Below are 27,216 nucleotides of genomic sequence, written 5' to 3'. Positions count from 1 at the left end.
CTAATGTAGTCTGGAGCTGCTAGCTTCCAGCAGAGATGAAAAGCAGCTACAGAGGTTGATTTATCAGATTTCACACATCTCTCTCTGGAGACACTAAAGGCTTTATACAACTCTTTTGCATATATGCAGTAGGGATATGCAGAGGGCCCATTATTTGTATTTGTATCTATATTTGTTGAGGCAGCAAAATTATTTATATTTGTATTTGTATTTAGATAAAAGTGGAAATGGGCGTAAAAATCCTGTTTTTGTTTTTAATTACACTTTTAATTTTAGGATATTAGTGTGTTAAAATAAATGTTTATGAATAAACTATCTTACAAAGGAGGTCACTACATCGGGTCTGGAACCAGACTCCCAGATCATAGACGACTGCGCTGACTACTGAGATAAAACTTTGGTCATTGCAATGGTACAGACAGACCTCTTCCTGTCTATGCACCCATAACACAGAGACAGCACAGTGTGTAACATGTAGGCAAGAGCTTCAAAGGTGATTCTTGCTGTTTTTCATTTATTGCCTATTTTTTACAACTTAACTTTGTGGAAAGGAGAGAGGGAACAACAGGTTATGGAGAGTCCCTTGAGAGAACTTTGCGTGTCAGTAGCTCAGCTTTATCTCTGGGGAACATCCCCAACTCTGAGAGTTATGTCCAAATAAGGAAATGTGCTTCATGTAGCAGGTAGATGTTGAGACAGCAGAACAGAGGAGAGAGATTGAGATAGCGATGTAACCGACCTGCACGCTAGTATTTGACATGGGTTGTTTTTCTTCCCAAAAACAAATCATTTTTAAAATATTTGCACGAAATAAATGTTTGTAAAAAGCCTACTATTTGTGCTTTGCCAAATAACATATTTGGATTTGGGCACACCCCTAATATGCAGTAGAACTCTCCCAACACCTGAAAAGAGACTAATGAATAACTCACCCTTAAATTGGTGAATAAGAACAGCTTTCTTGAAATAATCTCAATTCAAGGTCCACTGACCAGCTTTTTGGGAGCTTTGACAAAAAACAGTCACAGCATTGATTAGAAAGATCAAGGAGAACATTCACATCAGCCTCCAAAGACCATCTCTGAACCGAGACAGGGGTTACAGCCTCCCATCCACATACAACCACTTGTTAACACATGACCGTTGTTCCACACTTAGGTCAAGTGGTGACACCTGAGCCTGTTCCATTGGCTGATATAGACCTGTTAGATGCAGTTGAAAGCTCCACAAAGGCTAGTAAGCAAACTCTGAATTGAGAATATTTTGTCATATTGTTCCTATTTACCAATAATTTCCATAATTCTAGCTTCTACCATGCTGTTTTTTTGTTCGGTGTTAAGCTAAGTCACAGTCAAACAACATTCCTGCACAGATGATTCACATTAAAAGGTCAACAATGAACTTCCACGCACAAACAGACCCCATATCTGTTGAAAACAGTAACTAGGACTAGGACTTTACTATTTATAGTGATGAAGTTAGCACTGTGGAACTGTAATATACATAATGCTGAATCTACCATTGAGATTTGGTGATTCTTTGAATATGGGCTTTTACTGGTAGTTGTGGTAGCTGCTATGGTGGGAGCAGTTAGTACATTAATGGTCATGGTAGCGCTGCAGGGAGTGGATTGTCTTCTTGTGGCTGACAGCTGCCTTATTAACAACATAAAAGAGAATAATAAAAGTGCCACTGAATGGATGAGCCAGTGAGGCCAAAGACAGACAGCTGCAGTGGAGGGAGGAAGAAGAAAGAAGAGGAGAACTAGAGAGTTCACCGAAGAGGAAGGGGAGGATATGGAGGTCAGCCCCGGGGGTGTGGGGGTGGGGGGTGGGCTGAAATGGAGGCATGAAGACAGCGGAGAGCAGGGGGACAATTAGGAGGAGGAAGAGGAGTGTTGAATGTGGAGCAAGGCAGAGATGAAGAGGGTTAGGAAGCAGTGAAGGTGGAGAGGAAGAGGATGTGAATTACGGGGAGGACAAGCGGGGAAAAAGTAACAAAAAGAAGATAAATGACGGGAGGGGAAGATGATGAAGGGAAGGACAGGGATGAAGGAGAAAGATGGCATAAAGACTGATGATGGAAGAAATAGAAGATGAGGATGGACAGAGAAGAAGAGGAGGGCGATAAAAAGACACAGTGGGCAGGAGGCCAGATGTGTGTGTGTGTGTGTGTGTTGTGTTTATGTGCTAGGTGTGTGAGTGTGCATGGTGTGAGGAGAAGTGTGTTGAAAATGCATTATCAATACAGGCTGAGACATCCATATCATAAAGTCTGCAGCCCCCCAACTCTACAACACACACAACACAAGACTCTGTGTGCGTGTGTGTGTGTGTGTGTGTGTCACCGCAGTAAGTCAGAGGCTGTTAAGTGTGCCGGCTGCTGCAGTTCTGCACCATTCAACACAATCTGTCACTCAGCTGGTGGCACTGACACACAGAGACCGACACGCACGCACGCAAACACACACACACACATGCACACACATGCGCGTGCACACTCACACACAATCTAAAAAGGTTTTGTCACAGAGGGGAGATCTTAAGCTGCCACACGCAACCATCTCTTCCACCCAGTTACACTCATCTGACAGTCATGGAAAACCCATTGCACTTTAACACACACACACACACACACACACACACACACACACACACACACAGGTAAAAAGGACACACACTCATGCAAATAAAGGTAACAACAAACACTCGAACTCAAGAAATAATGCCAATATGCATCCACACACAGCATGAACTCACACACATTGTTACACAGGCGCTCACTTGAAATGTATGCACCCACAGAGACACAAACAACACACACACACACACACACACACACACACACACACACACACACTCTCGAGTGTTTGAGGAAGGTCACGGTGTGGTCTGACGGCTGATGCGTGACGGCGCCGTTCAGGGAAAGAATACCTAATCAAATCAAAACACTGGCTACACACACACACACACACACACACCCACACACACACACCCACACACTAATTTAAACAGGGTATTTTCAGAAGTGTTTCTTATTTGTCACTAAACAGGAGAGCTTCCAGAGCATCTACACTCTTGTTAGGCTGTGATTTTGAGAAAATGGCAGCCAGCTTCAGGTTAGAATTTGTTTGTTGGCTTTAGGGACACGCGCACACACACACACACACACTTACTGAACGGCCGCTTTGATTCAGAGTACACACAGCTAGTCTTATGGGACCCACTTGGGGTTGAATTTGGGAAGCACACACTTGACAGACTGGATGTGAGGTATGCACACACTCAGACATGGACACACACACACAGATTTGGGGGAGGGACACACACGACGTGCTGGATTAGCATGTTGGTGCTAACATGGAATACTAGAGCAACAATCTACTGACTTTTTCTGTTGTTTTTGGTGTTTTAATAACTTTCTGTGAGAGTGTTTTACAGCTTAGTTAAGGCTACTTTTGCAAGAGTCTTTTCCCTCATAGCATCTCATGTTCCAGCAGAGAAGAAACAGGATTGGACCTCATGTTGTTGCTGTGAAACCCACCTGCAGCGTTTTGCATAAAGTAATTGGGTTTATAGTGTTTTACATACTGAATGGTGTCCTAACTTTACTGCACAGATAACCCCACACGTACAACTCTCTAGTTTGTGTGTCTAAAATATAGAAAGTGAGAGGAGTGTAATTGCCTGAATGTGTGTGTTAGCGACGTGTTTGTGAGATAGTTGGTGTTTTAGTAACAGTTTTTGCATCTGATCTGTTAGATGTGTGAATCAGCATTCAACCTGAATGAGCTTGTGATCGTGTGTATGTTTGCGACACTGTGCTCTTGAGTGTAAATGAAAAAGTTGCAGTGTTGGAAAGATGACTTTAGCACAAACCCGGAATCTCTGTTGTATGTATTTAATTTTTTTATTCCCTGCATTTAAAACCAGTGAGGTAACTATTTTAAAGAGGACATATTATGCACATTTATAAGTATATATCTTTAATCTGGGGCTCTTGGAATATCTGCATGATTTACAGTTCAAAAGCTTCATTATTTAACTCATTACTTTTTCCCGTTCGATACTCGAAATGTCAGCTTCTTAAATACATCCGTACATGTTGGAGCCATGGTTCTTTGATAAAAAGTTAAACGTACAAGTCTGTGTACATAAAAACTTTGAGGTAGAAGTTAATTTTGACTCCCAAGGTGCAGTTCGGCAAGAAACATCCAATCACCGAACTTAAAATCGTGTTACGTGTGCAGCTAATGATGATGTTGAGAAAATTGAAAGGACAATCTGGAGCTTAAATCAATTCACTTTAGAATTTTTGGTCGATTGTGGATGAATTCAGCAACTACAGGGTTATGTTTTGTTCTCAATGTTTTGAATTCATTTTTTCTGATTTGCTCCTCTGATTGTCTTTTCCTCCATAAGAATGGCAGCTGACACTCATGGGTATTGCAATATTTTCAGCCATCTGTCAAACAGAGACGTTGGAAGTAGAGGGTGCGGGGGGGGGGGGGGGGGGTGTGACAGTTTCGACAGCTTCTCTTTACTGCAACAAACATTTTAGAGCTTACATTTGTCTGACTTTCATATTTCCTTACATAAAGAATACATGCTTTCATACCCTAGTGATGTGATTGTCAGAAATGATAAGCCTGTCTCCTGCTCAAAGCACTTCATGCGTATTTAACTATGTAAACAGCCAGGCCAGTGCGGGTCGCATCATCTTTAGCTAAGAAGGGCTTCTTAGCAACATAGCAAGACAAACTGTTGACCCATGTTAATAAAGTTTAATTCAACGTATGCTGAAGGTTCAATGCACCAGTTGAGCTACCTGCAGGTACCTATTTTTCTATTTCCGCCTATTTTCATTTGGCCTCATGTTCTGTTTCACGCAATTTATTTTTGAGATATATGACTATAGGGAATAGCCAGCCTTCATTCAGTAGTATTTGTACCTTCAAAGGCCGATGATTTGCCTGATGACTTAAGATTTTGCACTTTTCATTAAACTTTTTAAGACATACTTAAAAACGACCAAGATCTAAAAAGTTTATTGTAAAAATGTGGCTTAAAATTGAATAAAAGTTAATGACAGTTTCTGGCGGACAACCAACGCCAACATATTATCTTTATCTTGTTGGTAGACACCATTGCAACAAACAACCACAACACCCACAATGCACACAGGATGATTATCATTTTGTGTGCGTGTACTATTTGGTAGAGGGGTAAGATGCCATTGACAGGCGACCAAATGAAACGGACCGTTACCTTGATTAAAATTACAAACATATTTACAGCACTCTATCCCAGAAAATAGTTCCAATGTCCCTGCCACCAAACTGATGAAAAAAACATGATTTTTCAGAAACTATGTTGAAATAATTCAAACTTGTGGCCATTATTCAAACCTATATGATCGTTACATTATCTGGGTCAGTCTTGTGTTTCTATGTTCAGTAACTACACTACTCCAAGGTGTTTCTCCATGTTTTCTGGTATGGAAACCAAAGACAAAAAAGAAAGAGTCCGGAGAAAACTAGGAACTATGTTTTTACTGTATCTCTGATAAAAAATGGAATTTTATCCCACATTGGGTAAACACATAAAGGTTAAGGAACATGATGAGAAAGGACAGTGTGTACTCCGAGCTCATGGACTACAAAAGAACTAAAGTGCTTTTTAGAAAAGAGGTGACTTCATTATCTCTCTGGTTTTTTTCACCCTCTCCTCACCTCCATTCATCTCCATCTCTCCTTCATTTGTCCCTCCCTCTCTCTCTCTCTCTCTCCTCCTCTCTCTTTCTAGCTCTCCGCATGTCTGTCGCTCTCTCTACAAACACTAAATCACTGTCGTCCCGTTGGACTGCTGGTGTATGTTGTCTTTTTCTTTTCAGCCCATGAATAAATGAATAAATTATCAAAGAGAACAAGAGGCTGCTTTCCTTCATGGAAAACACTGGCACGTGCCTTTGTTGGAGACAGAAATGAAGGAGTGTGTGTGTGTGTGTGTGTGTGTGTGTGTGTGTGTGTAGTTGTGTTTGTGTGTATCTTTGTTCATTCAGTGCAGGGATTTGGGGAGTGTGTTATCGCTAGGTGCTCCGTACATCTGGACTGTGTTGGGCTCTCGAAGGTTCCCGATATTGGATGTGACACACACACACACACACACACACACACACACACACACACACATAAACACACAGACACACACACACACACACACACAGTAGAAGCAGCAGCTAAAAGCATATCTGTGGTCGATTGGAGTTAGTTTGAGCGGATGGTGTGAAGGGCAGCCAAAGGAGCAGCGTTCTGTGACTAATAACGTCACACACATACACACACACACACACAAACACACACACACACGCCACACACATGGACAGCAGTGCTCTCTGAGGTCTAGCAGTCAAAGGATCGATAGCGTAGCCACAATGAGGCTAATCAATAAGCTGGATTTGCACTGCTGGAGGAAGAGATTCAAGCCTGCTTCCCAAGAAAACACACACACACACACACACACACACACACACACACACACACACACACAAAGACATCCACCCTCCCCCTCTATAAATGCACAGATGCACAAATACACACACAAACATCCCCCCTCCCATCCCGCACACACACACACAACCACATCTCCCCCACTGTGATGCAGCAGAGCCTATGTGCCACTGAGACGCTTATATCCCAGCTTACCTCTCAAAACAGAGTGAGCCATGTCCACTGAGCTGGTTGGCATTTACACAGCTCAAAGCTTTGTGATATATATCACACCGCAGATTTATTGTCAATCATAGATTTGTGTCAAAGCCTGGACACAAATGCGTCAGTCAGTCTGATTTTACCAGAACTGTCGATATCATCACTGTCAAATTGATTCATATCTTGGTCTAATGAAACCATGAAGGAGATGCCTCTGTTTCATGCAGTCATTAATGCATGTGTTACTTGAAGTTAAGACTTCTTCACCATTGCTTTTAGTGCCACTAGCTTTTTCAGTTTTGCTTCACTGAAGAGTATAAACTTTTTTTTTTTTACTCCGTCCACCGTCTGTCATCGCCATAAGCTTCACAAACCTCCAGAAGAACAGAACCGTATGAAGTATCATCCTCACCTGCTCCGTCGGCTGTTAGCGAGTAGTTCTGCATGTAAATGTTTAGCTGTATTCACATGGAGCGGGGAGGTGGAGGAAATATGACTTTGACTGGATGAATGAAGTTCAAACATTATTTTAGGTTATTATGGTAGCAGGGAATGCTACAGTAAAAAATAGACTGTGTCAGTTTTAAAATGCTTTTCAGCATCTCAGCGTTCAGAGCTGCGACTAACAATTATTCTCACTATCAATTAATCTGCTGATTAATTTCTCAATTTATCATTCTGTTTTTAAAAGGTTGGAAAATAATGAAAAAAGCCTATTGTCATTTTCCAGAGTTAAAGGCGACATCTTGTTTAGTCCGACTGACAGCTCAAAATCAAAAGATATTCAGTTACCTGTATGACAAAGAACAGCAGCAAGTCCTCACTTTGAATGTTTGGCATTTCTGCCTAAAAAACAGCTGAAATAATGAATTGATTATCAAATTAATTGCTGATTAATTTTCTGTTGATTGGCTAAACCTTTAATCGACTCATCATTTCAGTGTCTGAGTATTTTCAGACCTGTTTCAATTACTAAGAATGGGTTTTCCTTTAGTTTGGTTTGTTGTTTTCAAACCCAGCTTGGAAAATTGTTTGAAATTAGAATACGGTTCAACCCAATACTGATCCAAAAATCTCCATATTACACAAATCATCCCACTTACTCAATCAGGAGTTACACCACCATTAAAGCTGGCCTTTTAAATCAGTCTGTTGCTCATCTCTATAATGTTACATATGATGCAAATTGTTGAATTTATGTTTTATCTATATACAATTGATCAGCGCTGTCAGCTGTGAGAAACCCTTGAATTACCCTGAATCTAAACCATACATTTTGATCAGGTACTATTAGCATATGGGCTTCAATTGAGAATGACAGTGTTTATGTAGGCTCTAGGAGGCCTTCCATTTTATGATATATAGTGAGTCAGGGAATGTGTTTTGTACCACTTCCAAACCACCTCCTATAATTTGGCATTGGCTAAAAAGCCTCAGAGCACAGGTCTTCACAGGTTGGACCCGTCTGAAATGGATGATCTGAACCTGACATGCATAAATAATTTTATTTTAAAAGAGGCCTGATCTGAAAGGCACCCAAGGACAGTCAGACTGGATCTGAAAAGACCGAAGGATGATTACAGCCAATCCAAAATGTATTTGAGCAGTATGATAGGCCATCAATCAAGGAGCTGACGCTGTCAGATAGAGCGGCAATACATTTTTATCATCATTCCTAGGGAAATCATTTCAATTGTGCTCATTATTATCGTATCACATTATTATATCACATCTATTAGAGAATACCCAAGAAGTGCTCCAAATTAAAACAAAAAAAAAAACAATACAATCACAGTCTGACAGAGATTGACAGTCTGACAGTCAGTCATGATTAAACATCTCTACATGTCTTACCATTGCTGGTACCATCATCTACACCTAGTCCTTTTCTTAACATTTAAACCTGAATGAAGACTCCTCAGGAAGCAAAGTGAAGCAAAACATCATTTTGGTGGAGCTCTTTGGCTTTCTATCAGTGTGACCACACAAGTACGTAGCACACACATACTCAGATGCCAGCGTCCAATCAACATTGTAGTTTAATTGGTGCCTACAGGCAGGCATGGCACAGGAAGTGAGAAAAAGGAGACAAAGTTGAGCTTTGACAACCCCAATCAAGCTGGTATGAATAAAAACGGTTCCTATGAATGCAGAGAAATGACTACTTGATATTCCGGTGTGTGTGTCAGGCTGAATGTCTGTGCATGACTGTCTACAATTAAATCAATTCATGTATGTATGCAGTTTTTATCCATATCATGTATACCTTTGCCTCAAGTATCGTGCTGTATATTTAATTTTATGTTCTCTCGACGTTCACCTCTGATATGGAGATTTCTGTATGACCACAGCTGGTGAATATGTTATTACTATTTAATTTAAGATGGCTGGGCAGAAAGGTCAGTGCTTCTTGTTAATTTTTCATTTAAATGCCTAACATATCCCAGCGTTCCTCCTGTCAGTGAATAGATACATCACCCTGCCTGCCCTTGAGCTGCAAAACATACTGTAAAGAATTTATTTAGTCTGTGAGGAGAGAATTTGAGTGGATTTTGAAGGTCAAAACACTGTTTGAGAGATTTCTTCCTGACAAGCAAATACAACAGGGCATGTAAAAAGGCCAGGTGAAAATAATGAGTAGTGGTGCAAAAATATTACAAACTTAAGGAGAAATCCATCAGTGTCTCTCATATGTATCACTGTTCTGCAATGAATAGAAGACTATTAAAGTAGATTTAGAGGCCATATGCTCTGCTGGAACTCATTCAAACATCTTCTGCAATGGCAAAATATATTACATTAAACAGTTCATTGATGTAGAGAAAGGATAACCACCTCTAGACCTCAAGGACTCAGCACTTGTACAAAACATGGATGAGCAACAAAGCAAAAATCTTCATTCCAAACCTCATCAAAGGAACTGCGGATACATCTGACCAAAATGAAGTTTCTTGCAGGGTGGCTGGCATTCAATCTGGGTGACAGAGTAAGGAGTCTAGTAATTTGGAGAGGCTTCAATATTTGGAAGGATATTAAACCATTGCACCTTTCACTTGCCCTCTGGCTGATTCCATTAGCAGGATTTCCAGGCACAACAGACTGAGAAGGGACCCTAAAACTGGAATTATGCTTTTAAGAAGATGCACGCAGTGGTGGAAGAAGTATTCAGATCCTTTACTTAAGTAAAAGTACCAACACAGCAATGCAAAAATACTTAATTATAAGTAAAAGTCCTGCATGTAAATACTACTTACGTAAAAGTATATATGTATCAAAAACAAAATATGTAGTGTGATAACCATGAGAAGGTTAGAGTGGAAATCACTATTTGGTGGAGCTGCTAACAACTCATAGACATCTGAAACTAACAAGGAGCCCCAACCAGACTGCTTTTTTGTAAGAGGTAAAGTCACTAAAGCTGTCAAATAAATGTAGTGGAGTAGAAAGTACAATATTTCCCTCTGAAATGTAGTGGAGTCGAAGTATAAAGTAGCATCTAATGGAAAAATACCTCAAAATTGTATTTAAGTACAGTAAGCGTACGCATCTAAGTGTCTCTGCAAACCAGTGAAGGATGATATAGCAAACTGTAGGAGGAGCAGACGTGCACATCTTCCAAATCTCAATGATGCATCAAGCAAATCTGAGCATCAAATAAGCTGGTTGGTTGAACAAATTTCTGACTGGACTCTCCGAAAGACCCCTGAGCATGTTTGCCAGTGTGCAGCCCGGAGAAGCATGTTTCAGCCTTAAGGCGGGTGTAGGAATTCACTGGGAGCATCGCATTTGCCAACTGGCCTGAGAGCAAGTGCAACACACACCAGCAGCGTCACATAGTGTTGTGTCAATCGATACGGACACAAGGAATATAGTCAAAGCACAGCAGCTGGGATGTGCAGATCTGAGGACTGAATGTGATGTCATGTTTGGACACTTCTTCAACCACAAAGATGAAGAAGTGAAACTGTAACAAAATACAACTGTGACTTTTGATGAAGGATCAACAAAGGAGCTCTTCATCAAGAGAAAACTGGACTCATCAACATTTAATCTGCTGTCTGTCTTGTACCTTTGGTATGACGTGTCACAAGCCAGTTATGTGCAGTTTTATGACATTATCACACAATACACAATACAATAAAATTCATTCAGACATTTTTATAGTAAGTACAAGTATTTACAATTTGAATGAATTCTAAGAATGGAAAAGAACATGCAAGTGTCATTCAGGCGATAGATTTTAATATAAATATTCAGGGAGTTGTAGTTCCTCATTTCTCACATTCTGCATTATTGATTAGGTCATATCTCACATCTACATCATGTGACTTGATGTGTCTCTGTATCTTTCTAGATCTATGATTCCCCTTTAGTCCCGCTCCACCTTATCTGGTGGAGGCAGCTGAACTATGGGCCATAAAAGCAGAGCTACTGTATCATTACAATACAATGAGAGCTGTTAAGATGAACGCACAAGTGAAGCTACTGTTGGGAGACCAATACGCCGAGGTACAGCATGCAAGTTTCAATCACTGTCACAGTGACGTGTCGTGAAGGGACGACATCTGTCTGAACACCTGTGTTACGGTACACTAGGGGAAAAATCAACAATTTTGTATGCTTGATTTAAGAAGTAAAGAAGACAGCATCATTTATATAACCAGCATGTTTGGGCTAATATAGCCTTCATTTTGAGATAGTTCTGCAATATGCTGATCAATGTAACTGTACAGCTCACAGTGCTGTGTGTTTTAGTCGGCCTCATTAGTAAGACTTTCTGCAGTAAATGTTTAGGATTCAAGAAAATCCGAGAGGTCAGCATCCGAAAACCTCAACGTGTCGATTTATATTCAGTTTATATCAGTGCTGATGACTGCTGTATGGGTACACAGACAACAGAAAAATAAGGCAGACTCTACTGAACTAATGAGGTGAAATGAATTCTTACTGAATAATTCATAATCTGAAAAGTGAAAAGGGATTCAATAGTTGCAAACTTTAGAACAAGAGCTAGATCTTATATTTAAGATTTACTGCTGATAATCCAGAATAAAAGCAAGCAGGTGAAGGTTCTGGATCAGATTGATGAACTTCTACAGATGAAGTGAATGAATACTGCAAGACTGAACTATTGAACTCAACTGACTTCTGCACAGCCTTTCATTTGGGCCTGAAGTGCAATTCAACCTATGACGTGTTGTAGACGAGTTTGACTAATGCTTGACTCCACTGTTCCCCGCAGCAGTTTATTCTCTCGTCCTCAAATAACACAAAAAGTACAAAAGAACTAGCCCAAATTTTAATAATCAATTATCCAAACACAAATTTCACCAAAACCAAAATTAAATTGAATCAAAACAGAAAAGGACGAGCAATCAAAACCCAAATAACCCCCCACCAACACTTCTGCAAAAAACTGCAGGGGAATAACCAACGCTTCAATCATCTTCTGAATTAAAAGTCTTATGAAGCAGAGCCGGCTGAGTGCTACAGCAACAAAATTTACTTTTAAATTATTTCATGGTATTTTATGAATATTACCTCTGCTCGAGCACATACAACGCTCCAAGGAGTTCAGTAAATGAGAGGTTCAAGTGCAACACGCGCTAGAGTAAATATCTCTGAGGACATAAAAACTTTTTATTATCCCTTTGTTTTATTGCTTCTCTTTATTATTCAGAACACAAAGGAAAGGAGGAGAGAACAGCAAAGTTCAACCGCCATATTGGTGTCATTTAATTAATACTAATCAAGTTTATTTTTAAGGTAGCAGTTACAGATGCTCCACAGAACAGTTATAAAGTCTCCACAGTTCTGACACTTATGAATGTCATGGTATATTTGCTAGTTTTTGGTGATACTGTGGTTGTTTTTATGAAATGAATTTTCTAGGTTTTATTTCATATGTATGGTTGTTATAATTTGTGTTTTTAAAGATTTCATTACATTGATATATAATTTGCAACAGCAGATACATTTTGAAGGAATTATAATGCTGCCGGAGTTACATTTTCTATTAAGTCAGTGAAAGCTGTTAATTAACATCTTTTTTTCCATGTCACACAACGTGGATACAGAAGGCATCAGCACAATCACTGATAACATATTTCATTTATTTTCCCGCAGTTTCCATTAATACAGCACAATACATGATAGTAACCAAAGCATAATGAAAGCACTCTTTATGGTCATGTTTAGGCACGACATATGACGTCTGTACTGTATTGACATTCTATTAAAACCACTATTTTTTCCCTACTGTTAATCAAAGTGCTTTTGTCGCCTAAACACAGAGGATGTGAACAGTGATATATTAGTAATACAAGTACTATAAGCAATATAATGCTTCCTCTACTTGAAAAAGAGGTTGCCAGGTAACAAAATTAAGCAAGCAATAACATTTATTTGGACAACATGAATGGGAAAACAAATTTGTAGGTTAAAATAATTCGTAGGAGACAGTGTAGATTTTATTGCCTTGTTTTAAGGTGCATCACTTACTTTATGATGCTTTTTCTTTTGACTGATCATCTGTTTTAATTCAGTGGCGAGACAGGCTCCCGAGCTACACCGATGCCCTCTTGGAAGATGTCTTAGTTTATGTGTATTAGTACTTTATAGTGCAGTATGTCTCCGCAAATGTTTTGTGAGGAAGGAAATGGATTCAACATGTTTTTTGAGGCCTCAAGCATACAAACAATGTGTTTTGGTGAGCAACAATGAAGGTAAACAGAAACTTTGTTTGCAATAAAAATCCACAAGGCACCTTTCAGTTTGTGAAAAAGCTTTAAGCTTGTGAAAACTGTGCTGTAATGCCTTATGTGGCTCTGGAGGAGATTAAGAATTTATAGCAGAAAGTCTGTGTTACAAACTGATAATGTGGAGTTTGAATGATGTGAGCATTTACCAGGCGGTGCAGTATCCAGGATGTAGGAGTCCCAGAGACTTGAAGTTAACATATCTGCTGCTTCAGTTTTGACCAATCTGTCTGTTGTGAGTCCCCCCAGTACTAAACTGAGCACCCCTTTAAAAGACAGTGTGCTTTAATTGACAATATTTAGTCATCATTAGCTAATTGAATTGATCAATACTGCAGTGTCTGAAACCCTCAACCTGAACTAATCATAGTTTCATCTGACTCAACACACATACAGTTCTGTGAGGATTCTTGTAATATTTTGGTTATTTTCTGCTACAAAAATTAATTGTCAAATTAAAAGCACAAAATGCTGTCTCTTAGCAGCTGCAATCCAACAATACTGGAATCAGCCTTGAAAAATCCATATTATTGTATTGCACTGTAAATTAATTCAGTAGGTGCTGCATTCAGTGTATTTTACACTCGTTTTTTGTTTTTGTGTCGATTTTAATAAGAGGAAAGAATAGCCAAAGTGCTACTTATGTAAAACTCTCTGAAGAGGAAAGGAAATGAAGTGAAGTGAAAGGAAATGAAATATTTCTGCTGATTAAAGGTCGGACTGTTCCACACTAAGTGTGTGTGTGTGTGTGTGTGTGTGTGTGTGTGTGTGTGTGTGTGTGTGTGTGTGTGTGTGTGTGTCTCCTCTACAGATATGTACAGTATATTATCTGCATGGAAAGATGAAAGAGGTGCCGCTGCATGATAAAGTGTTTCTTTGTATGAGAGAGAGAGAGAGGAGGGCACACATCAGACTGGAGGGGGAGAACAGGAGGAGAAAGAGTGAGACAAGGAGAGAGTGAGAGAGGGAGGGGGAAAAAAAGACAAAGTGAGTGAGAGACAAGGGAAAAGAGTGAGAAGAGAGACAGGGAGACAGTGAGAAACATGTTTGTCAGCACGTTTCCTGCTATAGTGGAGATTAAACAGCTTTCGGCACGTCAGCATACACTTAGGCTAACAAGTCTCTCTCTCTCTAACACACACACACACACACACACACACACACCAGAAATGTCCTCAAACATCTCCTTGACACTGGGGCTCATCGACAGCAGGAGCACAGCTGATAAGGAGGAAGAAAAGGAGATGAACAAGGCCACATATCTCTGCTCACACACACACACACACACACACAGAGCAGTACGCAAACACACACATACATCAACCGAGAAGCTGCAACCTAATTTCTGATTCAAGGCAAGGTCTTCCTTTCTCTCTCTCTCTCTCTCTCTCTCTCTCTCTCTCTCTCTCTCTCTCTCTCTCTCTCTCTCTCTCTCTCTCTCTCTCTCTCTCTCTCTCTCTCTCTCTCTCTCTCTCTCTCTCTCTCTCTCTCTCTCCCACACACACACACACACGAGCTGACAATAAAAGTGTCAGGTTAGCAGTCAAGTCAAATGCATTGGTCTAGGCTAGAGTAACAGTTAAGACGCTGTCCTTTGAGCTTAAAAAAGAAAAAAAAAACCCACACAGCATCTCTCAGAACATGAGCTGTGGTTGTAAACTGACTGTGAGTCAACATTATTTTGATGAACTACTGTTTCTAGGGTCAAAAATGATTTTTCACGCTCAGTTAAAATATATGAGAAACTATACCGACCACAAGCCACATGACCAGGAGAGTAAATGAGCCCTTCTAAGACAAGACAGATACAAGAGGGAGCCGTACATTCTTTTATTCGACTGTTCTCTCCGTCTTTAGTCTGAACTGCCGCCGCTGTACTTTTCCTCCCAACAGGTGGCACATGCAGGCTGAACAGGAGCTGCAGGTAGAAGAGGAGCTCTGCACTTACATGATATTGTCTGCTCTTTTTCTTATGTAACCTCAGTTCATACAAGGACGACTACATTTGGAAAATGTCATCAGAAAATTGTACTTTTTTAAAAATGTCCTAGCAATTTAAGGTATATAGTGGATAAACTAGGATTTACTCGGTTAATGTACATAATTTCTCTGTAACAATGTTTTGAAACAACTTGAACAGATGAATGAATATAAATATAATATATACATTGAACATAAATGAATAAATGCAACACCACAATAACCTGCATTACTTTATGAGAAAATCACTCTTTTTTAAGTGAGATAATTCACTTACGCACACTGATTCATTTGTATATTGATTGTTTTTTTTTATATTTACATCCTTTGTATTTCAATTTCAATTCAGTTTCCAAGTTTTAAGTGAATTAGTGAGAATAATCAAACGCTCTATTTGATTACGGATCCGTTTTTTCTATGAGGCCAAATAAGACTCAAGCTGAATCCGTCCATTGTGACCTTTTGAAGTGAATTTGTGGGTTTACATGTGAAGACAGGAAGTGTAACAATATTCAAAAAGTGTGTAAGAAATAGCATTTTCAGCAATCGGGAATAATTATATGCTGATTATTTTTTATGACATCAAAAGCAAAGTGCAACATTTCTTTTCAACATTCAATTTTCTCAGAACACTGCAGCAAATTCTTTACAGCACTACAGTTTTCTTCAGATCAGCTTTGAATCCACCGACACGAATGATTTCAAAGCTCCACTAAAAATAAGACTTGAGATGAACAGCAGGTACAGACATTTTCACACACTGTTGTACAAACTGCAAAGATAATAATATGATATTAATTATGATTTAAGACTGTGATTCCAGTTTTAACAATGTCATATACATGAAAGTAATAATATAGTAAATATTCAAAACATCAAATTGAGGATCTTCATCACAATGATGCAGAAATCATATAATAATAAATAAATGCAATATTGCTAGAGAGCAGTCCTGCATTGATTTGCAACATTGCCCACAAAGGCTTGATGCATCCAGAGATATTAAAGGAATAAATACAACATCTGAGACTCAAAACCAAAGACATCATTTCACTCTGTATTGATCTTATGTGTTTGAGCGACAAGGTAGTGCCCAAACTCCTTAATTTTGTCTTTCAACTTCCTGTCTGCACTGGAAGTATGGATATATTGCATTGTGAATATTGACATCAGCTTCTTCTGATCATCTTCCAACTACATTTGACCTGTTTTATAATATAACAAACATCATGAAGGATTCATACAGCTGGAAGAACATGAGAAACTTTATTCTACAGAAGTCTGACAAACGTCGTAGCCTCTAGGTGTGAACTTGAGTCTGTCTATAGTGTTAGCCTGGTGATAGACCATTGTCCAGCGTGTACTGGGATGGGCTCCGGCTCCCAGTGATCCTGCACAGGATAAGCAGAGTAGAAAAGGCAGTGTAGAAACCGCACCGTAGACACAATAATTGTTTAATAACCCATGGAAATTTTCACCCGCGCTTTACAGGCAGAGAATCTTCCACAGAAAGTCTACAGTAACCTTTGAAAATTGTGTGAACCTTATAGAATCCAGTGTAATGCATTATAAACCACAATCATCATATGTCCTCCTCAGTGGAGAGGTTGTTATTATTCAAGAGGTGCTTCAGACTGCTACTCACAATAGTTTTTTTATATTTCCATGCAAATGTAGCACAAATTTCAACCGAATTTCCAGAAAAATCACAAAAAAGAAAGTTTGATTTGATGCACATTTCAATCCACTGCAATTATACAAATATTTGGAGTTGCTTCATCAAGATAAACAGCTGGTAGCACTTATCATCCGGTCGGGGGCCATTAAACCATCGCAGAAGAAGCAGGCGCAACGAGCAGCAGTCAAACCTCAAACGATGGAAAAACGATGTAGAAAACGTGGTGGAAACGTGATATTTCTCCTCATCGCTCCACACAGGTCTGATGTTTTTGTCTGCTGCTGGATGTTCATGTCCCATACATCATCATTTATTTGTCTAAGTCTGTTTCCATTGCAGTTTGTCGCATTTAGCTTTTATCAATACATTGACATTTTCTGCCTCGGCCGAGCGTTAAAACGTTTTTGCAGTATTTTATGTTTTTGGTGAGTGGAAATGAAGCTATTTTTTGAGTTTGAAATGGAAACAGCTTGGTAGATCAGTTCTTTGATGGAAGTCAGGACAGAAATCTTGCAACAGAAAAGAAAGATGACAATATAAAGGTAATAAACAGGCTGCAGAGTTCGGTATGTGAAAAGACAGAGGTAGAGTAAGCAACGTTAATGCCACAGAGTGAAGACCCCTGTGTTGTTACATTTCACTCTGAGTGGGTACAGTTGCCCACAGCCTACATTTCTGTTCCCTGTAGAGCATCTGAATACACACTACCACACACGCATACAGCGGCACCGCACCGCTGAGAGCTACATTATTCCCTCATCGCTTCCCAGGCCATGGAAATACTATGAATTTACTAACCATGACCCAGAAACACACACATTCACTGCTTCTGTGCTGCCTCCCCCCTCCTCCCCCCTCCTCCCCCCACCACCACCACCCCACCACTCACTCACAAATACAAGAACACACACACACTATACAGTAGATATGGATGAACACACTACACTAAGTACAAAGCCAATGCCTGCACATACACACACGTTCTGTCTTCCACTGAAAAAGTATTCATGTCACACACACACACACACACACACACTAACCTCTGTAACAGACATCGGTAATTGCAGCTCATTCTCACGTCGGGAAGAGCTGGAATTACATGCAAGTCAAACCTGCACTATCTTGGTTAATAGCAGTCATTCCGCCAATGTTCAGGCTTTCCATCACTTTCCAGATATTCTTCTGAATCACAACGTTATGCGAGTTGTCCTTTGTGATGTTAGGGCATCTTTGTCTGGTGCAGTGAGCGTTAACAGTCTACTTTTTTAAAAAGCTAAATTTAGCTAGATCTGCCAGCAGCAAGGGCTTCACTCATCACACTGGGTGACAGAAGGCCTTTTTTTTGAAGGACAAGAAGCAGAGTGTTGTGAGGGTAACGGTTATTACAGTTATGTTGGTAAAGCTAATTGGTTTGTTGCAGCTGTGGGTCAAGTTCCAGTGAGTTTATTACCACAACAACACTTTTCCCTTTTTCTAACAGTTTTTCTTCACATGTTTACATCTCTGTGCATGAATGAGAAATGATCACAGAGGTAAACCAAAGCATCTGTGAGCAACATGAATGTTTATGAGGAGTTTCCCTTGAGGATTCGGTTCCTGCACCACAGAGGTGGAGCGACTGCACAGCCTCTCTGTTGTCACACATCATGCATTCATAACACCACACAGACACACACAAATACGAGCGAGGCTTCTCGTCCTCCTCATTCAAGCCTTCATGACAAAAACCACAACAACGTACATGAAGCATGATAAGTGTCGCTGGACAATATTTCTCTAAACTCGCTCCACTTCATTCATATTCTCCTTTACTACTTTTCTTTTTACTGTAGACGCTCTGATGTGTCAGTTTTTCATGGCCAAAACTGAACGTGAGAGCTCTTAAAGATAAAAACAGCAGCTATTACTGAAAGCACCTCCATAAATTCAATCCAATATCTGGGTTTTATGGACACATGTGGCAGCGGAGCAAGATTAAAACATAACATCTGGCATATGATGACTAACTATGGAGTTGTGGAATTGTGTGACTACATATAATTAGTTTTTCCTCCAACTCATTGAGCATTTAAAATCACAGCATATATGGCAGATAAAGCCTTGAACAACCTGTATGCAGTGTGAAGTGACATCAGATCCCAACCACGGTGCAACACTGTGTCTATCTGTGTGTAGTTGTGTTTAAGTGGAGGGACATGACAGTTGCCTATTTTCACTATCAGCATCTTTTTAGCTCTTGTTTGGTTTCCACTAAGTCCAGTGGGTTTATCAGAGCTTTTTCAAATGAGGTTTACCAGCTGGAAAACCAAAACAATGAGCTGAAAGATGCTAAAATGCTCTGTAAAGCTGAGAGCTTTGAAACTATGAGTTATGACTTTCACATAATATACAGTTATTGGAACAATTGTTATAGATTATAAACTGATTAGCAAACCTTTAACTAACACACTCTGATCCTCAGCTCTACTATGTGTTTAGTTTATTTACTTAAATGATGTCAGTTCAATATTAACTGTAATGTAATTATTAACAGTGCTTATACCTTTGTGTTGTTGTGTCTCTCCACTTTATCAGCATCCTTCTCTTTCTTCTTCTCCTCTTTTTTCTTCTCACGTTCCTTCTGTGGAGAAATAAAAAGAAAGAAAAGGATGTAAGATCCCGTCAGTCTCTTCAATATTCTATTCTTGGCAGAGTTACTGTGGAGCCTCTATGTTGAGCATTTAATGTTAAGGGTAACATTAGCAATAATAATGCAGCCTATTCATATGTAATCTCTTAATAAACAATGAAGATATAATCAACACTAAGGCCGTACCCAACTCAGAATTTTGTCAGCTGAATCGGATTAGGCTGATCAATACAAAGATTTGACTATTCATTCCTTTTTTTTTCATATGGACTATCTGGCAATCAGAAAATCCATTAGCATGAGTTTCAGTAATGATTTCGATCACATGAACATGCAGTCAAATACAACAGACTCGTGGGAGCATATTTTCTGAGCATTTAAAAATCAATAAATGATAATAAAAGCTGCATATGATGCAAGATTTGAATTGTGTCCTATTTCAATTGCCAACATATAATATCGGGCTAAAATATGGATTTGTTGGATTAATGAGTCAGGCAGCACACATGTATTTTTGTTGGAATCAAGTTCTTATAGCCTAATTTATTTATTTCACTTTAAACATTAAAAAATGTGTAAATGAATAAACAAATGAAACAGTTTAATAGCATTGCTCGCTATGAAATAACTGACATCTCTTCTTCAACAGGCTGATACAGTATAGATGCAGTATGTCACACTAATAAATGACATGTTCCTGTCCTGCAATACCATAACTAGCATAATGCTTAAGCATGCAGAAAGGAGCCTTTAGTGGGAGGAAACATGCTTCCTGATGGTAAAGATTGGCTGTACCTCATAGCAGGTTGAAGACAATTAGATCTCATTCCTTAATGTGATTTTAATGTGCTCGCGATGCAGATTTAATGTGCAGACATTATTAGCGTGCGGAGAGTTGATGTAGTTTTTTCAGGTTGATGGATCTGTCTTGCTTTGTTATATGTAAATGAGCCAGCGCTGATGCCAGCCACCAACAGGCTTTAGCTAATGACTGTCAGGACGCCAGAGAGAAAAGCTTTAGCTTAGTGGGTGAAGCCTACTATCAAGCCATTACAGTAACAATAACAGTCTGTTTTTCTATGCGTCTCCCTCTGTCTCAATTCACAACACAATTACTTTATTGGCTTGTTTATTGTTATTTATGCTGAGATGGTTATTTGTCTTGAGAACATGATAAACAATAGTGCATAATCATCGATATTTCAAATAATGCAAAACAGAATTAAAATGGAGAACATGCAGTGAATTATTATTCTAGAGTCACTATCTTCTATGCTCTTTTGTGAGCATGCTTAGGGTCAGAAGTTTTTGGACTTAAGACTATAAATATTAAAAAATCAAACAGAGCATATTATAAAAACAGTCACACACATAAGGCTTCGGTCAAATGTCAAGGCAAGCGAAGGAGGAAAAAAGTTTCCTTTATGCTTGAATTTTAATTTCTTAAGATTTTATGACAGGAGAATGAAGGTAACAATGGCTACTGTTGACATAGGAACAGAATTACAAGACACTGGCTTCTATTCTGGTTAAACTGGTCATGACTACAATGACTTCTGACTTAATATTCTTGCATACAAACAGCTGGTGAGCTATATTTTGGCTGCATATTTGTGAATATATCCATCAGAAAGTTGTGTATATAATCTTTGAGGCAACAAGTTTCTGGCTCTATGTACTATGAGCTAATGAGGCTAGCATTGACCAATTTGCTCCAACAGCATTAGCAGGCTGTTATACTTCCATCTGATCATCACTAATAAAACACAGCTAATTACAGATGGGATCCTCCTACACATATCATGTTGGCTATGTTTCTAACTTTGGTTATTTAATCACTTCATGTCTACACTGCCAGTGCAAACTTAAAGGAGCACTGATCCTGTGCAAAGGCGCAAATAATCATGTGCAGCAGAGATGTACAACACACTTCTAAACACCACATGTATGAAATCACTCTCTATTTCTTATATAGTGTATCATATGTACTGTATCATTTTATTTTACTGTCTGGATTCTGTGAAATATAGTGTGAAATATATGCAATATACCGTGCCCTCAAAAAAATCCACCATGGCACGGACTACTTTCTGCTAACAATCCCACAATGCAATGTGTCACATTTTATAGATGCAAAAATTATAAATTAATGAATGTGATACTACAGCTGTTAGCGATGATGCAAATGACAGTGTTTCAAGTTACTGCTCACTATGGAAAATAACCCTGATGATGTCACAGTGACATCATCTTGGGCTTGAAGGCTACGAATTTTAATGGAAGGGCTTCATTACTGACTGAGGCACAGAGTTAGTGGGGAGACCTGGGGAGGTCTAACAAAAGATGCTACCGGCTGCATTATGGGAAATGTAGGATCCGACATTTTGAGGCCTGACCATTACTAAGGAAAGAAAGTCAGGATATCTGAGCCTCAGCTGCTTCAATTTTGACATTTCTGTTTTTAAAGGTGCCCTGTGGAGTTTTCCTGCAAACAGAGATATGTTTACATTCACTGCCTGTCGACGTAACGCATTCTGTGCATTCTTGAGGTCTTATAAATAAGTTGAATACATTTTTTTTCCATAAAACATTTGCAAAGCTGCATTGTTTACATCCTTGTTTGCTCGCTTGCGGTCTTCTTCACTGACTTTGCGGGCACATTGTTACACTTACTTGGACCTTACCACTATCAACTGTCAATCAGCAGAACAGTGTGAGTCCGTCAGCAGTAATGTGTGTGTGTGTGTAATGTGATAAAGCACTAATACGTGGTAGTCAAAAACTCCACAGGGCACCTTTAATCTGTCTCTCACGAGTCACAACTTTGTGGAAGTACAACACGAAATTGCTTGAGAACAAAGAGAAATGAAAAAGATGTTTCATCTTCTTTCTTCTTGTTACATCTTTAAACTGAGCAACATTTACCCACATGTGACAAGATACAATATGTCTGAATAAAGCCTTTAAACAAAAACTCCGGCCAGCTGACAGCAAGAGAAAAAAAATTGTCATGATGTCAACATTTTATGAGGTTCAGTAATCTCTGAGTTTTAAACAAAAACACTTACACAGGACATGACAACAACACCACAACAGATCTACATGACAACACCACAACAAAGCAACAGAAGAAAACCACAGCAAGTCACCAGCACACCACAGAACACAGAGAAGACCTGCACCTCCTGTCTGCTCCTGTCAGCCTGGGAGGACGGTGAGGTGGAGAGAGAAGCAGCTTCAGATGACTTCTGCTGGAAGACAAGAGAATTTCAGACAGAGGGCGAGACAGAGACGAGGGACTAAGAGAAGAAGAGACAAATAAATAAAGACAGAAGGAACAAGAAGAACAGAGAGGGAAGAGAGAGCATCGCAGGGGGAGGAAAGTGAAGCAGAGAGAGAGCCCAGTTAATTAGAAGGAATGGAGGAGGATTTTCTCCACTACAGCAGAGAACTCTTCGCTTCAGTAGATGCTGCAAGCCAAGGTTATATTCAACCTTAAAGCCGCACAGGAAGAATGGTGTCAAAATAAGGTCACACAAACACACACACACATACACACACACACACACACACACAGTTATAGCGTGTGCAGAAGACCTCTATTAATCTGCCGTTGACCTGTGAGAAAGAATGAGAGCAGGGCTTGAATTGAACTCTGCAGTCAACCAGCAACAGTAGCTGGTTGTTTTCACAGGCCATTTTTTATTTCCCTGCTCATCAGTGTTTTGTAGAGTGGGAAACGGTGATCTATCAGGGTGATGGCAAACCTATGACCCTGCGACCATTGTGGAACAAGTTAGACAAATGTGAACGGTAAGAAAGGTGAATGCACAGTCATTTCTTTTTTCCTTACTTTAAAGATGCATCATTGATTGTTTTGGCCACCAGAATTTTATTTTGCCCTGCAGGTCCATGAAATGCTGATGATGCTGATATACAATAAACTGTCCAATCAGTGAGTTACCTGTTACTCTACACTCACAACACACAACAGGTTCCAAAATTACCATCAAATGAAAAAGGTCTGACTTTACCAGATAGCCGCTAACTTCGTCTGCTGTTTGGGTAGCTAAAAGCAGCTGCCTGCTGTGGCTGGAGCCTACGCTGATAAGAGTAGTGAGACTAAATCAAATCAGTAAAGCAATGGGCCACAAAACCAAACAATGAGCTATGAGAGGTTAAAAAGATGAGTAAAGCTTAGGGGAAATGCAGATTCTCAGTGGGTTTGTTAATAGAAGTTATATTTATAGTTTATAGTAATATTTAATATTTATAGTAATATCTATAAAATTACAGACCTCATTTAATCAGTTGTTAATATAAAAATATAGATTAGTACAGCTTTACAAGTGGAATTTCCTTTGTATTTAAAGTGCATAGACATTTCCCTTGTGTCAGATGTACAGTAAGGCAGCCAAGCTCAAAATGTTTTTCATCAACATCATCATCATCGTCATCATTTTATTTATTTAAACCTCGAAGAAAGCAAAGAATAAGAACAATTAAGAAATTAAAAGCAATGATAGTTACAATCAATAAAATTAGCAATTAAACCTTGTAATTGACTCAACAGTATCAATGAAGTCAACTTGAAGTTTTTTTTTAAGTATATTCTAAGGATGTGGGGCACAGTAACAGAAAGCAGATCTTCCTAACTCTGTATGAATTTTTGGTACTTATAAATAAATAAAAACAAATGCTGATCCCTCCTCACTGATAGAGCAGACAGGCCAGTTTTTGATATAGTAGGAAATGGTCTGTCCCATAACTATTTCCAATGATGAATCTTAATGTGGAGTGATATATTACATCTAAAGGTTTGAGAGTGGAACTGGCCGCCCACCCATAAATAACATCCCTGTTGTCCAAAACAGAGAGGAGAACTGCTTCAACAATTCTCGTAAATAAGGAAAGCAAGATTTATTTCTAAAAAGAAACCCAATTTCAATCTCAGCCTTGATAACAACAAGTAAGTTTTTACTTAGTTTTTTTTTTTTATTGACTCACATGCTATTATGGTGTTATTAACAAAACAAATTTCAAAACTACCATAGTCAATATTTCTTGCATTCGAAAACAACATCCATTTTGTCTTTGTACAGTTTAGGACCAGTTTCAAATTATGAAGGTGTTTTTGAAAGAGGTTAAATGATAGCTATAGATTTTGAGTGACAGCATGAATAGAATCTGCACAGGAATAAAGACTGTATCATCCACGTATAGATGGAAATTACAATTGTACAATGAAGACATAATATTGTTTATATAAATAGTGAATAAAACTGGTCCAAGGACAGAACCTTGGGGAACTCCCTTTGTAATGGGGAGAAAAGAGGACTGGATATTACCTATCTTGACATGCTGTAATCTATCAGAGAGATAATTCTGAAACCACAGGCAGCTAGCATTGTCAAAACCCAAAGAAGAAAGTCACTGTAAAAGCAGAGAGTGGACAACTGTGTCAAAAGCTCTCATTAAAACGATAAATACAGCAGTTACAGTGTTTTTTCTTATCTAATGCTGAGATTATATTGTTAATAACTATAAGAGTTGCAGAAATAGTGCTATGCTTAGGCCTGAATCCAGACTGAAATGGAGTTAGTATGGAATGTGTGGATAAAAATGATTTCAACTGTTCATTAACAAGTGACTCAAGTATTTTTGCAAGACAAGATAGTTTTGAGATTGGACAATTTAATTTAAATTAAATTTAATTCAGATTTGCGACCACCTTTATGGAGAGGAAGGCCATATGCAATCTTCAGTCAAACTGTAGGAATGATGTAGAGCTAAGATTGAAAATATGAGTTATTCAGAAATTAGCTGTGCTGAGGATCTCACAGCAAATGGTTCCAGTTTGTCATCATTCGTTGATTTTTGCGCATCAATATTGCATAAGGCATCAACTACCATCCTACTGGAGACAGGAGATAAGATAAAGGAGTGGTTTACTTCAGCAGTAGTATTAAGGAAGGATGACTTATGTTATTCCACACATTCACTAGGACCAACCCTAAGACTGTCAAATACCTGACAAGATGCAGCAAAATGATTGTTAAAAGCAGCACAAATTTCATAGCTATCAGTTATCTGAGTAAAGCCATTAACAACATAGGCAGGTAGAGAAGTGTTAGAATTTTTAGATTTGACTATTTTCTAGAATTTACTGGGGTTATAAGAGGAATTAGTAAAAGAGTGCAGATCATGGTCAGTTTTGGCATTTCTGACAGCAGCAGTGCACTTATTCTTCAACTGTCTAAAGGCAAGCCAATGACAAGGGTCTTTGGTGTGCCTAGCCAGAGCCAATGCTTTTTTTTCTTTGTTGCTTTGAATAAAATAAGGTGGAAAGCTCAGCAGGGAACCAGGGAGTAGAGCTACATTTTGTTCTTTTTAAAAGGTGCATGCTTCTCTAAAACTGAGTTAAAAAAAACTTTTTTAATGACCAGGCAGACCTGTAAAGGCCATGCAGAACATGCAGAAAGGCCTGGTCATTAAAATTTTTTAAGTTTCTTCTGACCACTATGTGTGAATTAGTATTCCTCTGTTTCACATTTCTAATGCAAACAATCTGTCTGTTTGTTAATATAATAATTAAGCTTGACTTAGAGGAATCCTTCAGGTGTGGGCGAGTGTGTGTAAAATTAAGATTGTAAAAAAGTTCTTTAAGATTATTGGATGCTGAGATAAGCCAGTCTAAATTGAGATCACCAAGGATAATCACCTCTTGATCAATCAATGGTGCAATTAATTCACCAAATTTTTCTAGGGCAGGGGGCAGAAGGAGGTCTGTAGACCCCAATTACTCCTTCAAATTATTATGCCTCACATCAATTTTCAAGGAGATAAATTCAAATATTTACGAATTGTCAGCTCAAGTACAGAGAGAGATGACTTTACATATACTGCCACACCACCTCCTTTGCCAGCTCTATCTGCTCTTAAAATATTAAAACCACTGAAAGAAACAATCTGATAATTAATCTCTTTCTTCAGCCAAGTCTTTTCAAATCATAACATCCAGATGAGTTTGAGTTAATAGGATGCTTTAGTGATCATATTAGTTATGACTTAGTAAACTACGCATATTTAGATGTAAGAAACCAAAACCACTTCTAGTCTTGAAAATCTGAGGATCATTTAAATCATTTAAATTAGCGTTGGAAATGACGAGAAGACCCAGAAGTAGTCAAGTGAAAGCACTGGCTTTAGGCGATTTTGAGGCTGAACATTAACAGAAATGAAGTTCCTGGGGCATGCACCAGATTGTTTGACTGCAAATCTCATAGGGCGTTGATGATGAAAATGTCTGTCTGGTCCAAGTCCAATGGAAGGGTTACAATTGTTAAATGTGGAACCACTGACAGACCGGTCATTTCGAAAGTTGCGGGATGACATGGTTGGTTTCTGTGAGGAGCGCCTGAACGGAGGATTCCATATGCTTAAGTGGCAAATAGCATCCAAA

General features: G+C 39.0%; 1 protein-coding gene across 6 annotated transcripts in view; it reads right to left on the bottom strand.

Moving 5' to 3' along the window:
* The window catches only part of LOC121911388 (stromal membrane-associated protein 1-like), a 112,580-nt gene that overhangs the window by 44,268 nt on the left and 41,096 nt on the right, over positions 1-27,216 (bottom strand). For 2 of the 6 annotated variants that reach the window (XM_042432796.1, XM_042432798.1), the window contains exons 5-6: positions 22,937-23,005; positions 19,668-19,745 (exon numbers count right to left, since the gene is read on the bottom strand). The exons of 2 other annotated variants lie outside the window; for them this stretch is intronic. In XM_042432796.1, coding sequence (XP_042288730.1) covers positions 19,668-19,745; positions 22,937-23,005 — 147 coding nt within the window. The remainder of the gene's footprint in view (positions 1-19,667; positions 19,746-22,936; positions 23,006-27,216) is intronic. 2 more of the 6 variants (XM_042432797.1, XM_042432799.1) reach the window with 2 other exon arrangements.

This window comes from Thunnus maccoyii, chromosome 14 (genome assembly GCF_910596095.1).
Source record: "Thunnus maccoyii chromosome 14, fThuMac1.1, whole genome shotgun sequence".
NCBI lineage: Eukaryota > Metazoa > Chordata > Actinopteri > Scombriformes > Scombridae > Thunnus > Thunnus maccoyii.
This window is presented reverse-complemented; position numbering and strand designations above follow the sequence as displayed.